Source organism: Scyliorhinus canicula, chromosome 9, assembly GCF_902713615.1.
Source record: "Scyliorhinus canicula chromosome 9, sScyCan1.1, whole genome shotgun sequence".
NCBI classification, from domain to species: domain Eukaryota; kingdom Metazoa; phylum Chordata; class Chondrichthyes; order Carcharhiniformes; family Scyliorhinidae; genus Scyliorhinus; species Scyliorhinus canicula.
Genome location: NC_052154.1, coordinates 172,368,453 through 172,386,350, shown reverse-complemented (window position 1 = coordinate 172,386,350; position 17,898 = coordinate 172,368,453). Strand labels below are relative to the sequence as shown.

General features: G+C 41.2%; 1 protein-coding gene across 6 annotated transcripts in view; it reads right to left on the bottom strand.

Moving 5' to 3' along the window:
• The window catches only part of ppp6r3 (protein phosphatase 6, regulatory subunit 3), a 152,694-nt gene that overhangs the window by 40,594 nt on the left and 94,202 nt on the right, over window positions 1-17,898 (bottom strand). For all 6 annotated transcript variants that reach the window (XM_038808206.1, XM_038808207.1, XM_038808204.1 and 3 more), the window contains exons 13-15: window positions 16,340-16,455; window positions 12,893-12,978; window positions 11,969-12,055 (exon numbers count right to left, since the gene is read on the bottom strand). In XM_038808206.1, the coding sequence (XP_038664134.1) occupies window positions 11,969-12,055; window positions 12,893-12,978; window positions 16,340-16,455 (289 nt within the window). The remainder of the gene's footprint in view (window positions 1-11,968; window positions 12,056-12,892; window positions 12,979-16,339; window positions 16,456-17,898) is intronic.

The following is a 17,898-nucleotide window of genomic DNA, read 5'->3' as shown; positions in this document are numbered from 1 at the left end:
TCACCAATTACTGATTTTGGTGGTGTTCATCAAGGAAGAAATGCTAAAAGGACAAGCAGCAAACTCAAATCGTGCTGTAGGATCTTCAACATCCACCTGATTCACTAAAGACACAGCAACATAGGCCGGGATTATCCGCTCCCTGCCGCTACGATTGGGCAGAGAATGACAAGTCGGCTGAAAAACGGATTTGATGTCAGGCAGTGGACCAGTCTCTGCTCCGGCATCACCAGTTGTAGTGGGCTACCCACCCCACACCGGCAGGAACCCGCAAACTGACGAATTGCAAATATTTCAATGTGATTAAAGGACTGGAAGCCAGAATTTATACCTCCACCCCAGGCGTGATTTGATTAGAGTATTTACAAATTGAACCTAGGCGCAATGGCCTCTAAGGGGGAGCTAGGAGATAAGCAAACCTTTTAAATTATTTAGGCTTGTTGGGGGGGTATATGCCTGGAACTAGTGGGGACCGGCTTGGTGACACTGGTGTGGCTGAACCTCCCATTACAGCTGTAAAAGTATTGCAACTGTAAGAGCGAATAAATAGGTTTAGTATAAAGAGGAACAGATCTAACACCCCTGCATTGGAGTTAAAGCACATGCTAGTAAAATGCTATACCTCATGACCTTAACATCAGCAGAACTTGCCAGCAAGGTTGTTTACTTTTTAGAAGAACTGACAGTTTCGACTTGGATTACAAACAAGCTTTTGGGTGAAGGTTTAATAACAAAATCTACATAGGCAAGATCAGAATGTTAAAACAATGTTCTCTGTCTGTTAACTAACTGTGCAAGCAGTCTGTATGTGTGACTTGGGAGAGTGGTTTTAGAATGTCCTCCCTGTTAGGGCTGTGTTAGAGAGCTGTATTTGAGGGTGTTCCGCTAGAGGTTGCTCTGGGGTAGTTCCCTCCATGCTTGAATCATGAATAAACTACTGTAACCTGTCCCTGGATCTCCTGTGGTTACTTTGAAGAAGCCCACACCACAATAATTTTGTGTAGTTGGCAAGGATATTTGTATAGTCAGCAGGATCACCGCAAAGGCTCTGCACACAAGGTGAGTACATTGTATTTACCATCGTTAATCGACCTGTCCGAGGTTATTTGGGTTGAGTAACAAAAAGAGCATGAAAGGAGAACCCAGGACAGGAGGTGTGAAATTGAGGAGGCAGAGCTGTGCTGGTGGGTTACAATCAGGAAAGACAGAAACCAAAATCATGATGGGAAGCCAGACCCCTTAAAGAAACCACATGTAAACAAGTTGATAAAGAGCGTAGGTTTGAAAACAAACTGCGCAGAGATGGGCAGTAATAGGAAACGAGTACCATGAACTTCGATTAGAGAGCGGAGGACTCCATCACAAGGTTTATAACAGAACAACACCCCAGATTGTAGAAGTAGTGAAAGCAAAGACAACAATGGCTTTGGCATATGCTGAAATGCGACGGATAGACAGATAAACATGGGGGACAGGAGTCTCAGGAGCAAATGATGCCCTAGGAGCTGTAGAAGAATGTGACGGAGATTACGAGCATATCCTTGATAGGTTTTCTAAAGAGATTCAGAAAGCCTAGAATAAGCCTTACAACTGAATAAAAGATGCAAAGAATTAAGGGAATTGGTAGATGAGCTGCAGAATGGAATGGATTGCTGGCAGGAGCGCACATCTATCCCAATCAATTATGTCGTGAACAGGGGCAGATGATAGGATGCATTAAGAAAAAAAAACTACTCCTGCTAGACCAAAGATTGGAAGAAGATATTGATTTAGTCAGAAATACCAGAACAAGTGAGGAGTTAAGAGGATGCAGTGGGGAATTTAAGTGAATTCAGTCAGAAAGTATTGTTTCCCCTCAAGCAGATCATTCTGTGTTTGGATAAAATCAAACAATCTGACCCAAATCAGTCATCAGCGAGTAGTTGTAATTGACTCCAAAACCAGGACAGTTGAAAACACACAACTCTCTTCTCGCTCCTTTCAGCAGCCCCCTCCCCCCCCCCCCCCCCCCCACCCTCAGTGTCTGCGATAAGAGAATCATCACCCACAACCTTTACTCGAGTTAATTTGTCTAGTTGAAGGAATACCGTACATTCAATTTAAGTCATTGTTGAAGCAGGGTGCTGTCCTCTAGCGAGAATTATTTTGGAAAGGGAACTAAAATTCATTTAATTTGAGCTGTTGCGAGTTTCTCTTTAAAAGAAATTCAAAATATGCCGGAATTCAAAAGGATTGTGTTCGAGTTTGAAAATAATCTGTACAAATTTAGAATTGCAAAATCAATTTGTTCCCAAAATATAAGATAATGTTGCAGTTTGGCAGCAATCCAATTTAAATTTTCCAAAACAGTTGTGTCAAAAACAATTTGTTGAGATTCAGTTAACAGGCATTTCACAAATAATTTCTTTCAACTTTGATTAAGTAGCAAAACTTGGAAATTGGAATTGGAGAGATGAAATTTGAGCAAAATTTAAGAAAATAGCAAAGAAGTTTGCTAAATTACGTAAAGTGATGCAATTGTGTGTCAACTTTTCTCTGCCCACCCTTTAGGTTCTTCAGCAAAATTAACTCTTTCCATAGTTGATCAAAAATATTCCACACAGATTTTGTTTTTAATATAACCTACGATTTGACATATTAACTTATTGGGCTCTTGGCCAGAGCCAGATGGATTGTTCGTGGGTAGTTTAAAACAAAACAGGTGATGATGGTTTCCAGCTCCAAATGAAGCCAACTGTTTTGAGAATTAAAGCACAGAATAAAAGCCTTTACTTTCCAGCAAACCACCAAGCCTGTTTTTGAAACTGGAATGAATAAATATCTGAACACGAGTTGTTATTTTAGCATTTAATGGCAGCATTTAATGGGTTAGCACTGCGGCCTCACAGAACCGAGGTCCCAGGTTCGATCCCAGCTCTGGGTCACTGTCCATGTGGAGTTTGCGTGCGTTTCGCCCCAACCCCACCCAAAAGATGTGCAGGGTAGGTGGGTGGGCCACACTAAATTGCCCTTTAATTAGAAAAAAATGAATTGGGTACTCTATATTTTAAAATTTCAGCATTTAAAATGGAATTTACCCAATTTTTAAGGGGCAGAAGATAGAGTGTCGGGATAAATCGGTCCTTTTTCTGGTTTGCAAGATGTAATTAGTGGGGTGCCACAGGGTTCCTAACTATTTACAATCTATATCAACAACTTGGATATACAGTAGAAGGTTCTATAGCCAAATTTGAAGATGGCGCTAGAATAGGCGGAACAGTAAGCTGCAATGAGGAAATAAGAACCTTACAAATAGATATTAGATAGGTTAGGCGAATGGGCCAAAATGTGACAGATGATATTTAACGTGGATAAGCAATTAGTAATGGGCTGAAGGGCAAGGGAGAATGTGCACGACGGTGGAGGTGAGGCCATGATCGTATTGAACGGTGAATCAGCCTCAAGGGGCTAAATTGCCTTCTCCTGCTCCTAAATTATGTTCTAAGAAAGAACTATTCTGTCTAATTCCACCTTCCAGCTCTTGGTCCGCATTTGTTCATGGGATGTGGGCGTCGCTGGCTGGGCCAGCATTTATTGCCCATCTTGAGGGATTTAAGAGTCAACCACATTGCTGTGGATCTGGAGTCACATGTCAGCCAGTTCAAGGACAACAAATTTCCTTCCCAAAGGAAATTATTAATAATAATCTGTATTGTCACAAGTAGGCTGACATTAACGCTGCAATGAAGTTACTGTGAAAAGCCCCTCGTCGCCACATTCTGGCGTCAGTTCGGGTACACTGAAGGAGAATTCAGAATGCCCAAATTACCTAACAACACGTCTTTCGGGACTTATGGGAAGAAACAGGAGCACCCAGAGGAAACCCACTGCCTCCCCACTGCTCCTATATCTTATGGAAAGAACAAACAAGCAAATTTGTTAAATGCCTGGAATCAAACAGAAATGTTTGATTTCAGTTTTAAAGATATAAGAAATTTTATTAGACTGCAAAGATTCTCCAGAACTCCTGAAAGTGTAGTTTAAAAGAATTCATAAATTCTAGTGAAAGTATAGATGAGGTGAATGAAGTGACACCTTTCTCTTACAGATATTTGTGTCTTTGCCTATAAATTTTTAAGAGAACTGATTTTGATAACCAGGCCACCATCTGAGACATTGGGATTGCAGAGAGGAAAATAAGCAGAGCACCTGGCATTACGAGGCTAAGGGGGAAGACACTCCAGGTGGCTGTCAAGTTGACGGCTGCCCTAAACTTCTATGCCTCTGACTCGTTCCAGGACTAAAGCGGGGACCAATGCGAGATTTTGCAAACGTTCTCGCACAGATGCCCTCTGGGCCTGGGCATCTATGTACATTAACTTTAATCTGGACCAGGCTCACCAGAATATCAGTGCTACAGAATTTACTGCCATCACTGGCATGTCACAGGTCCAAGGCTTTATTGATGGCACGCATGTCGCCCTCAAAGCACCGGCTCGACAGGGGATGCCTTTCATTTACAGGAAGGACGTCCACCTCCCTGAAAGTGCAGATGGTGTGCGATCACCAGCTGTACATCATGCATGTCTGCGCATGATACCCAGGCTTGAATGCATGCCGTTGCAATTGGGGCTAGTTTAATTAGGGGCATAGACACTTCTCAGTGACCAGGATCGACAGTCCCAAAGGTTTTGTTGCCTACCTGGTGCCAGGGTTCGAGATATCTCATCTGGGCTATAGAGGAATTTGGAGTGGGAAGCGAAATATCCAGTTGACGTGGTCCACATGGATACCAATGACATAGGGAGAACATGGTAGTGGTTCTGCTGAGGGAATATGAACAGCTAGGGGCTAAATTAAAAAGCAGAACCAAAAAGGTGATAATCACAGGGCTACTACCTGAGCCACAAGCTAATTGGCACAGGGTCAATAAGATTAAAGAGGTAAATGCGTGGCTCAAAGATTAGTGTGGGAGAAATGCGTTTGAATTCATGAGACAATGGTGCCAGTACTAGGGAAAGAGGGAGTTGTTCCAATGAGACAGTCTTCATCAGTGTCCTGGCGAATCGCATAACTAGGGTTGTAGATAGGGCTTTAAACCAAATAATGGGGAAGAGGGTTCAGTTGTATGGCAAACTAGAAAATCAAAGTTAAAGGTGAAGGTAGGAGTGCAGGTTAGTGATGAGGTGAATTGCTACCAGAAATAAAAGGAAGGGACAGAACCTGTGAATGTCATAATGCACCAAGGAATCATACAAGAGTAGGACAAAATTACTGAGCTAACAGCAAAATTAGAAACAGAGAGATATGATTTCTTGGCGATTCCGAGACATGGTTACAAGGAGACCAGGTCTGGAAGTGTCCAAGGGTACTCAGTATTTCAGAAGGATAGACAGAAAAGGAGATGGTGTAGTTTTGCTAAAAAAGGAAGGGATCAGAGCTGTAGTGAGAAATGATACAGGCACTGCAGATCAAATCGTTGAATCAGATTGGGTAGAAATAAAAAACAGGAAAGGAAAGAAGTCCCTCGTGAGAGTAATCTATAGATGCCAAACAGTAGCTTCACAGTGGCGCACAGTATAAACCTGGAAGCACTGGGGGCTTGTCAGAAAGGTGTGACAATAATCGTGGGTGTTTTTAATATGCATATGGACTGGATTAATCAAATTCGCACGGGTAGCTTCGAGGGACAGTTCATTTAATGTATTAGAAACTACTTCTTGGAGCAATCTGTTTTGGAACTAACCACTGAACTGGCTTTCTGGATTTGGTATTGCATAATGAGGAGGGATTAATTAATGACCTCATGGTTAAGGATCCTCCAGGGAAGAGTCTCACAGTTAAGGATTCTCTTGGGAAAAGTGATCACAGCATGATAGATTAAATTCAGTTTGAGGGCGAGAAACTGGAGCTCCACACTACCGTTCTGAAGTTAGATAAAGGTAGTTACGTGGGCACGAGGATTTTGCTCTAGTGGACTGGGCAGGAAGACTAAAATGGACAACTAACAGTAGCAGTTGTTCAAGATATTCAATTCTTCCCAACCAAAATATATTCCAGCAAGGAAGACAGACTGCAAGGCCGGGAGGGGGGGGGGGGGGGGGGGGGGGGGGGGGGGGGGGGGGGGGGGGGGGGGGGGGGGGGGGGGCGGTGCGGTGCAACCATGGCTCAGCAAGGAAGTTAAAGATAATAAAGATAAAAACGAAGGCATACCATATTGCAAAAGCCAGTGGCAGGCTGGAAGATTGAAAAACTTGTAAAGATCAACAAAGGATTACTAAAATAAGTTATAAAAACAGCAACGGTAAATTATGAAAGAAAACTAGCACAAAATATAAAAAACATAGCAAAAGCTTCTATGTAGATAAAAGGGAAGAGTGTAGCTAAAGTGAATGTTGGTCCCTTGGGATCAGACCGGGGAGTTAATAATGGGGAACACAGCAATGGCAAAGACGCTAAATCAATATTTCGTCTCAGTTTTCACGATGAAGGACAGTAGTGCCATTCCAATAGTAACAACTAATGCAGAGGTTATAGAAAGGGAGTAACTTAGAACAATCATAAAAAGGAAAAAGTACTGAACAAACTATTGTGATTAAAGGCCCTGATAGCATATATCCCAAGAACTTAAAGGAAGTGGCTGCAGAGGTAGTGGATTCATTGGTTATAATATTCCAAAATTTCCTGGATGCAGGGAATGTTCCAGTGAATTGGAAAAATGCTCATGTAACGCCATTATTCAAAAAGGGAGACAGATTAATAGTGAAGACGGTGGGTAAGCTACGCTGGCTAATTGGGGTGCGGTATGAATACTGAGAGAAGGCTCGTTGTCTTCTTGCCCATCAAGAGAGAGAGAGAGAGAGAGAGAGAGAGAGAGAGAGAGAGAGAGAGAGAAGGAGCAAATATCAGCCATTTTTTTGGATGGGTTTGTGTCGCGGAGGTGGAGGAGGGGAAGCGGCAGGCGTTAGAGGAGCAACTGGGATTGCAGGAGCTAATGGAGTGTGTGGAAAGGCGCCTGGGCCGGATGGTTTTCTGGTGGAATTTTAAAACCAGTTTTCAGTGGAGCTGGCCCCACACCTTTAGAGCATGTCTATTGAGGTGGTGAAGAGGGGGAGGTTGCCGGCTACACTGGTGCAAGCGTCTCTTTTGCTGATCCTGAAAAAGGACAAGGATCCAATAGACTGTCGGTCGAGAGGAGTTCCGGAGGTGATCATATCGATGGTTGTGGAGAAAGCCTTTGATCAGGTGGAATGGCGGTACCTGTTCAGGATCCTTGGGAGGATTGAGGCACAGGTTGTGGCCTGGATACGGCTACTGTATGCATCCCCTATGGAGATGTGAGAAAGGAGACAAATTCGGGATATTTTCGGCTTTATAGGGGGACGAGGCAGGGACGCCTGTTGTTGCCATTATTGTTCGCATTGGCGATTGCACTCAGAGCTTCGAATGAGTGGTAAGGAGATTGTTAGCGTGGGTAGGGAGCTTCGGGTGCCTTTATACACCGATGTTATTGTTGTTTGTGCTGTATCTATTGGAAAGTATTGAGAGTATCGTTGGGGGAATTTGGGGCTTTTTCTGGGTATAAAATGAATGCTGGATAAGTGAATCTTCTCAGTGAACGCTCAGGGCGAACTTGGGGGCCCTGCCGTTTAAGGTGGCTAGCGTTAGATTTTAGTATCTATGGATTCAGGTGGTGCAAGACTGGGCTACTATGCACAAGTGGAATCAGACCGTCTGGTAGAGGGGGTTGGGGGATTTGAAAAGATGAGAAACCCTGCAGGTGGGGAGGCTACAAGTAGTAAAGATGAATGTGTGTGTGTGTGTGACACGGGACACTCCCAAACCTGCTGAAATATTATTCGGCAGCGAATGCTGAGAAGGGGACATGGTGGTGGGAGGCGGGCTGGAGGGGGATGTGTTTTAGGGCCATGGTACGCCCCCCCCCCACCCCCCGCCATTTTCCCCGGCAAAGTATATGACCAGCCTTCCGTTAGGATTTGAATCAGTTAGGGAAGCACTTTAAATTAAGACATGTCTGTATTGACCCCATTATGTGGGAAACATAGGTGTGCACCTGGGGCAGGAATGGATGGGATGTATGTGAGATGGAGGGAGGAAGGAGTAGAGCAGGTAAGGGACCTGTTTGTAGAGGGTAATTTTGAAGGGGTGAAGGAAATGCAGGAGAGGTTTGAGTTACCGAGGGGAAGCGAGTTCAAATACTGGCAGGTGTGGGACTTTGTGGGGAAGGAACTGCCCTTGTTTCCTCAGTTGCCGGAGTATACGCTGCTGGAGAACTTGCTGGTCCTGAACAGGGGAAGGGCAGAGACAAGATGACAAGAGACAAGGTGCCGGTGCTGCAAAAGGGGAAGGGGGCCATTGTCGTGGCCTTTGCCTCGGATTGCTCAGTGACAGATATTATTAAACTGGAGGTCGACAGTGCCGCCAGGGGTTATGGCTTGGTAGCGGGATCTGTATAAATTTGTCATGCTGGAAAAGATAAAGGTTACCATTAGGGGGACGGAGGAGGTATTTTACATGCGACTGAGGCTGTTTATGTCCATGTTTGATGAATTAGGGGGGAAAATTGAATAAACTGTATGGACTATGTTTATTTTGTGCGGTTAGTACGTTTTGTGTGTGTTTGGAATAAAATATGTCTTTTTTTTTCTCCAATAGGGAAGCAGAAAAGTAGGAAATTATAGACCAGTTAGTTTACATTTATCATTGGGAAATTGTTAGAATCCATTATTAAGGAAGTAATATCAGGACATTTGGAAAGTCAAAAGGCAATCCAGCAGTCATCATGAAGGTTTTATGATGGGTAAATAGGCTAATTTGCTAGAGTTCTTTGAAGATGTAACAAGCCAAAGGGATAATCGGGATCCTGTGGATGTAGTATATCTGGACTTCCAGAAGGCATTTGATAAGGTGCCGCACAGAATGTCAATACACAAGGCGAGATCACATGAGATTAAGGGTCATTTATTTGCCTGGGTAGAAGACTGGCGAGTTGAGCGAACGTAGAGAGTCGAGATAAATGGGGCTCTTTCTGGTTGGCAAGATATAACAACTGGTGTACCACAGGGCTCGATCCTCAGGCCCCAACTATTTACAATATATATTAATGAATTGGTTGCAGGGATAGAAGGTGCTATAGCCAAATTTGCAGATGACATTAAAATAGCTGGGATAGTAAGTTGCAATGAGGAAATAAGAAATTAACAAATTGGTATTATAGGTAAGTGGTCCAAAATTTGGCAGATGGAGTTCAATGTGGATAAATGTGAGGTTATCCATTTTGGTCTGAAAAATGGAGAGAAACTTCAGAATGCTTTGGTGCGGTGGAATATGGATGTTCCCGTGCATGAAATGCAGAAAAGTAGCATGCAGGTGCAGCAGGCAGTAAGGCAAATGGAACTTTGGCCTTTATAGATAAAGGAATAGTGTATAAAAGTAGGGAAGTGTTGCTGCTATGGTACAAGGCATCACATCTTCGAGTACGGTGAACAGTTTGGTCTCCTTATGTGAGGAAGGATGTAGCTGTATTAGAGGCAGTTAAGAGGAGATTCACTAGATTGATTCCAGAGAGGGGTTTGTCTTTTGAAGAGAGATTGAGCAGTTTAGGCCTATACTCTCTTGAGTTCCGAAGAATAAGAGATCTAATTATGGTATACAAGATGATAAAAGGTATTGACAAAGTAGACGTAAAGCGGATGCTTCCTCTTGTGGGACAATCTAGAACAAGGGATTATCGCTTTAGGATGAGATTAGCGGATTTAAACAGAGATGAGAAATTACTTCTCTCAAAGGGTCACGAATCTGTGGAATTCACTAACTCAGGAGTGTGATAGATGCCAGGACATGAGAAAATTTGAGGAGATAGACAAGATTTTTGATCAGTAATGTGTTGAAGGATTATGGAGAATGGGCAGAGAAGTAGAGTTGAGGCCGAGATGAGATTAGCCATGATTGTATTGAATAATGGAGCAGATTAGAGGTACTGAATTGCCTACTCCTGTTCCTAGTTCTTATGCTCATGTTCTGGGTGAGAATTTGAACTAAGGCCCTTTTCAGATGAACGCAAAAAATCCCATGGCATTATTTTGATGTTGTTACAAGAAATATTCAAGGATGTCGTGGCCAACATCTATCTCTCAACCAACACCTAAACTGAACGTTTAATCATTTCTCTCATTACTGTTTGCAGGATCTTGCTGTTCAGAAATTCGGCAGCCATATTTCCTACATTACAACAATGACTAAACTTTAAATTGTACTTAATTCAAGTACTTTTGGACATCCTGAGATTCTGAAAGGCTCCATGTAAATGCAAGTCTTTCTTGAGACTAAATCATCCTAAAGCGATAATTTGTGCAGTTCACAGACTGGGCAAAGGAGATTAAATCCATTAAGGTTGATTTGAAATCTGCTCGCTTGACAGTCGGTAGTGAGTTAAAATGCCTACAGCAACTTACATCCTTCCATCTGCTGCCTTCTCTTGAGTTGTAACTGATATCAGCCATGGCTCAGTTGGTATCACTCTTACAGCTGAGTCACAAGGTTCCAGGTTCAAGTCCCACTCAAGGACTTGAGCATAAAAATCTCCTCACATTCCAGTGCAGTACTGATGGAGTGTTGCACTGTCGGAGGTACTATCTTTCGGATGAGACGTTAAATCAAGGCCCCATCTGCCTGCTTGTGTGGATGTAAAAGATCCCATGGCACTATTTTGAAAAAGAACAGGGGAGTTACCCCAGTGTCCTGGCCAATATTTATCCCTCAATCAGCATCACAAAAAAAATTACTTGATAATTATCACAGTAATGCGCAAATTGGCTGCCACATTTCCTGTATTAATGGTTGTAAAGCACTTTGAGACACCCAGTGGTCATGAAAAGCACATCGTTAAATGCAATTCTTTCTTTCTTCTTAAAGCTGCTCTTTGGAGTACGAGAGGGACACCTGCTGAATGCTGCGTTGTCCTTCTCCAAGTTCATAGATTAGGTTCCAATGATGGCAACAAAGTCCAACTGCAATTTGAACTTGAGGCCGGAGTAGGGGATGAAGACAGTCATGGCTTCCTTGCCGGGCCAACCTGGCAACAATGCCCCAGTTAAGGTACCCCAGTTAAGGAGCTTCTTAACTGTATCAATTCATCCATGCATGCATTGAACTATTTTAATTCTACACACCTTTCCCCTCCCCACGATGAAAATATCCAGTTTATAAAGTGTTCCATAGCAACTAAGCTGAGTATTTAAAATTTGATATTCTCAATATTTACAGCCACACTTTTTTTGTAAAACTACTTTTGATCAAGTTTGAGTTCTCTTAAGTATTTCTTATTTTTAAAAATACAGCAATTGCTTGTTAATTGAAATCAAGTGAACAATGTTATGTGTAGACACTCAGTGAAATCAATGATATTATGCTTTCCACCAACAATAAAAACTAATCAGTGGTCTGGCCAATTTTTCCAGCAGTTTGTACTTTACAAGATTTTATTGTATTTATATTCCCCACAACTAGCCCCCAGATGATTTTATTTCATTTCACTCGGTCATAATCTTTGATTTCAATCTCCAAGAATTAAAGTCATTTTCAGTTGAAGGGGTATTGTTTTTACACACCTCCCAAAACTGGAAGTTTTATTTGAAAAATACTCCCAACTGAAAAATCATATGCATACCTCAGAACATAATAAGCAATCACGGCTCTGATAACACAATCTATTTTGATTCTACTTTGTTTCCAAGTGATAAGAGCAGAGCATATTTTGCAACCTTAAATGAAAATTCTTGAGCAAGTGATGCAGTTAATTAATGAAACATTTATTGTATAAAGAACTGAACTGTAGCTTAGTTGTAGCTTAAATACTTAATATATCTAGAAGATTTTTCATTTATATTTAAACTCATGCGAACCAGGTACTTTTGCCTGATTCAAGCGAAGAAAAATTGCATGGTCACTCAGTAAAGAAAATACTTACTTGCTGTAATCCTGAGTCTGGAGCAAATCCCGGTTCTTTAAAATCAACTTCATCATCACTTGATGAATGTATATTGTGTGTGCTAACCTGGAATGTAATTTACAGCATAAAGTGATTCCACTACAATCTCAGCTTTTGTTAACATCTTCAAGCGATAATTACACAATTCCACTGTTTAAAAAAAAAGTTTACAACTTAATCCCAAAGTTTTTTCAAGTTCAATACTCAAAGTATACACAGCAAAGCATGCACTTTTTTACCTTTCCCCTTAAACCACCTCCATACCCCCAGAAAAAAATACTTTATAAAAGTTTACTCAGGTGAACACAATTCTCTCAAGTGCTTCTCCATATTTCAAAACTGTAAACTATAATCTCACTTTACAGTGAGAGTTTGCCTTTTACGCAAAAACAAGACAAACAAGAGTCCAGTTCTAACAACTGCATAATGGCCAACTGACCTTTCAGAAAAATTTGAAGACACTACCTTCATATTTGCAAAACACTGCAGGAGACTTATAAATCCATTCTCAATTCAAAGCATGGGAATCCCATTTGGAATAACAGCCAAGTTTAATTAGCTGATGTTAATCTATTAATGATGGTCAACTTTCGGATCATAATTTCAATATACATGTAACCACATCTATTGTAACATGCCTGAACCATAATTTTAGTTGAAATCGTACTGTTAAACATGAAGTCATCATCTTCAATCCTGCTACACTGTCTCATGCTATAGCCAACATTCTGCATGCTCAAGTCTCTCACTGACCCTGCTGAGCTTCCAACTTCGTTACCTTCATCAAAAGATTGCCTACTTTAATCTCTGCAATACCACAGCTACATTTTATTCGATGTGCTTCAAATTTCTAGACCCTCTTAATCTATCTGTCACTATTCACATTTGTTTTCCAATACCTACCAGATCTATCGTATTCTTCTTATTGGTTTCTGCCAATGAACCGGTGGTGAATGTCTCCCATTTTTCCCTGTAGTCCTCACTGAGACCTGAAAAAGTAAATAGTATTGGAAGCATTGTTTTGTTTTAAATCCATTATCTGGATTATTCACAGAGGCACAAAAGTTTAGATGTGGAATAAATGCCAACTGCCACATAACCAGTTCAACCAAAAAGCATTTACACGTGGTTTATTTAAAAGGAAATATAACAAAAACGTTAACATGTTATTTCCAAACACTGCCCTGCAGAAATAGTTTGGTTGACAAGTAGCAAAGAAAAATTGAACTTTTAGTATCATAAATCACTATCTCCTGTTTATCAAGGTGTGCAGACATTCAAATGCTGTCTACATACATTCTTAAAGAAATTATCTTACTTATGGGATCAGAAACTAAAAAGATAAAAGCAGCATTTTTTAAATGTGCGGTTAACCCTTTGTAGAATATTTCCTGCACTTTTGGTCAGCATTTCATTATTTAGCATTTTTGTCTGCATTCACATTAATTTCTGTGAATAATTGTGAACTGTAAATAAAACTTCCATCAGGTTAGTCGCTCTAGTGTAAGTTTGGAACACAAACAGTGTTGTGCTAGGTCATAAATATATTCACCAGGAAACCTCAATGAGGATTTGGCAGTGCTGGGCTAAATTAAGTCAATGCATCAGAGACCAAAGAGCCACAGCTTTCAGATCATAATTGACACAGCCTGCTTATGGAATCTGTTGCCAAGTTATTTATGGGGAATAGGACAGAACCCAATCTATACATCATGCAGTTAAAGACAGCTCAATTCTTTTCTCCTCCCTTCTCAAAAGGACTGGTCAGGGAATTTAAATTTCCACTAAGAACCCCACTGATTGGCACAGGGTTTGAGGGCCGAAGGGCCTGTTCCTGTGCTATACGGTTCGTTGATGTTAAATGTGAGGGTATTCCAAATCCCAGAAGAGTAACTTGGAACACCAGTTCTTAGTGGTGTATATTCTCAATGTTATACTGCAAGAAAAAATATGCAAATCAGGGAGGACAGTCCAATCATTTTATAATCGATTAATAAAGAATATTGTCATGTGAGAGTACCTTTAAGAAATAGGTGTTCATAAATGGGTGTATATATAAATATCTGCAGTGAGTGTACCTTTAAGAAATGGGTGTTTATAAATGGGTGTATATATAAATATCTGTAGTGAGTACCTTTAAGAAATGGGTGTTTATTACTGCAGTGATGTCAGAGAGTGGATGGAGCTGGGCTGTCTGTCAGCTTTTTACTTTTGCTTTTGGCTTTTTGCTGCAGGGTGGGTTTGGTTTCATTTTCGATTTGGAGAAGCTGCAATCACAGCAGTATGTGTGTGAATCTCTGCAAGCTTATGAGTGTCCATTTGCTGATTTCAACGTGGTAACTATTCTCAGTGGTAAAGTTAAGCCTAATGTCTCTGCAAAAAGGTGTTTTTAAGTCTTATGGATGTTAAAAGGAAAGTTGAAAGGATTACCAATGTTGCAGTCTTTGGGGGTTGTATTTGAATTAATGGTTGCTAAGATGTTCACTGTATGTTTTAAAAAGGTTAACTTGAGTTCCTAGGATGAACATTGTTTTGCTTTAAAAAATACTTTTCCATTTCTGCTGTACCACACCTGTAGAATGGGCTGTGTGCTCCCCATACCACAATCTATTAAACGTTGTGGGTCAGGTGAACTCCTTGATACACTTTGGGGTTCTCTAAACCCTGGCCCATAATAATATTTATTGACTTCAAAGAAAAACACACAAGGATTCTAATGCACTGCAACAGTACATTTAACAACACGCTGGTTATACACACACAGTATTACATGAAGTTACCCCTTGGTTCATAACTACCTAATTGCGGATAGCGATGAGGACTGTCAGAGGATACAGCAGGATTTAGATCGTTTGGAGACTTGGGCGGAGAGATGGCAGATGGAGTTTAATCCGGACAAATGTGAGGTAATGCATTTTGGACGGTCTAATGCAGGTAGGGAATATACAGTGAATGGTAGAACCCTCAAGAGTATTGAAAGGCAGAGAGATCATGGTGTACAGGTCCACAGGTCACTGAAAGGGGCAACACAGGTGGAGAAGGTAGCCAAGAAGGCACACAGCATACTTGCCTTCATTGGCCGGGGCATTGAGTATAAGAATTGGCAAGTCATGTTGCAGGTGTATAGAACCTTAAGTTAGGCCACACTTGGAGTATAGTGTACAATTCTGGTCGCCACACTACCAGAAGGATGTGGAGGCGTTAGAGAGGGTGCAGAAGAGATTTACCAGGATGATGCCTGGTATGGAGGGCATTAGCTATGAGGAGCGGTTGAATAAACTCAGTTTGTTCTCACTGGAACGACAGAGATTGAGGGGCAACCTGATAGAGGTCTATAAAATTACGAGGGGCATAGACAGAGTGGATAGTCAGAGGCTTTTCCCCAGGGTAGAAGGGTCAATTACTCAGGGGCATAGGTTTAAGATGCAAGGGGCATGGCGTTTTTTTTTTTTTTTTTTTACACAGAGGGTAGTGGGTGCCTGGAACTCGCTGCCGGAGGTGGTGGTGGAAGCAGCGACATTAGTAACATTTAAGGGCATCTTGACAAATACGTAAATAGGATGGGAATAGAGGGATATGGACCCATGAAGTGTAGAAGATTGTAGTTTAGTCAGGCAGCATGGTCGGCACAGGCTTGGAGGGCCGAAGGGCCTGTTCCTATGCTGTACTTTTCTTTTGTTCTTTGTACCTACATTTCCTGAACTCTTGAGACGCCCCTTGTTTCTAAACAAGATCCAATATTATATAACTATGAGCTCAATCTAGCAGATGATCACTCCGCAAAGGCTGTTTTGCCCCCATTTGAGAAAACCCATCTTTGGTTTCAGCGAAAGGGTAATCTTCTCATTTCGAGTTTGGGATTTTAACCAGCGCCCTTTTCGGGATCACTTGTTTCCAGGATAGACTGTTTTCTACAGTTGGGTGTGACTGATGGTGGCTGCTGCTTCTCTCTCTTTCTCCAGCTAATGTGCTATGGATATATCATTCTTTCCCTTTGATGTTATCCACTCTGTGGACCTAGCTTTTGGCCCCTTATCCATGCACTATGAAGTCCTCTCTTCTCCACCCCATTGTTCTCCCTAGTCATCTAGGATAAACACTTGCTTTTCTCACTGGTATTTTAATTTATATATCAAAACACCCCTTCAGACAGCTGCCCTTACCAATTCCCTTCATATTTTATCCCAATTTCATTTTTTAAGATCTTAATTTTCCCAATTCTTAACACCATGCAAGAGTTCAATTCATTTCAGTATTCTAAAATTTCCAATTAAAACTGTGTTTTCAGCAAATTAGTATTGGATGAGTAGTGGTTGTACTGAAACAAAACAAATATATAAAATATTGTACCTTTAAGCAGCTGATTCATTAGCACACTGTTTGGCCCTTTTTCAGCATTGTGCACAACAGCATTAGCTATCCGTGTTAAATGACCCATGTAACCTCTCCGTCTTCCACCTGCTGATCTGAAAAACAACAACCCAACTTCATCCACTACACAAGGTTTTCCTCCATTTATTCCAAACTAAGATGGCCTAAGGGAGGGAGGGATAGATAATATTTCAAGCAATGTTCTTAAGAAAAAGTCAAGTTGCCTATTTTATGCAGATTGGCAGAAAAACATCGTACAATATTTTCAAGAATTTTCAGGGGACATAATCTTCCAAGTGCAATTTGATTCAATAATCAGACAGAAAAGTAATAGGCACTACCTACTTTATTAATGCCCTCTCTTCAAAAAGACCAGCATTCAATTTAAAATATATACCATTGCTACCTGGGGTTGAAGCTTAATCTGCTTTTTTTGTACTCTGATCTGCAATATTCTGGAGATTTCAGTTTAATTGGTACAAGTACAAAAGGGAAAAATAAATGGCCAAGATATAGTTACTCTAACTGATGACGGCTGGCATTTCAGATCATTACCAAGACACAAATTGATACTTTTAATTTTGTTGTAGCAATAGAAGATATGAAAACAGTAATCTAAAGTAAAGCAGTTAGATGATTAGTCAACAGTGAACAACAGCAAATCTACTTGTCACTTGGCCTGGACAAACCATCCATAACCTAGAAAATATCCAGAAAATGAGTTTTCACAATATTAATAGTTAAGGTACAAATGAAGAATACAATCCTAGCTCACCAACCCAGAGAAAAATGCAACACACTTCAAAACTCAATCATATGCTGCTTTTCAAATGATTCCAAGGTTTTTGTCATTACTTTCATACAGAGGTCCATCTATTCTTTTGTGTGAAGAACTTCCTGACATCAGCCCTTTGGCACTACTATTTTGGTTTAAGTTAAAGATTGTCCAGATTTACCTTCTCAACACTATTTGCTATTTTGCATACTACTATGATTCTCTTTCAGTCAGCTCCTTTTGAGGCTGAACAAGATAAAGGTCTTGAATATAAAAACTGAACTGACGCAATTAAATTACAAATTCTGTTTCAATGTGCATTCCCTCACCTCAGCCAAATATCAAATAGCAACAAAACCAGAAAAAGCTTGAAAAACTCCGGTCTGGCAGCATTTGTGGTGAGACAAACAGTTAGAATTTCAAATCCAAAATTACTCTTCTTTGGAACAGTTCTGACGAAGTCATATTGGACTTGAAATGTTGGATGGAATTCTTCCAGGTGTGCTCAATGGCAGGCATGACGGGAGACCCAGAAATTGGTTTCATGCCAGCATGAATCTACTGCGGGATCTTCCACTGCTGCTCACCAAAGCAGGTAGGAAAACCACCAGCAGCCCGCTGGAACCTTCTTTACATCCCGTTAACAGGATGCAAACGAAGACCAAATCCCCCACGCCAGATTCTTCAAGGTGTCGGCAGGAAAACACACTGGCATGAAACACATTCAGAACAACCTGCAGTGCAGGTGTCAAGACTCACCTGA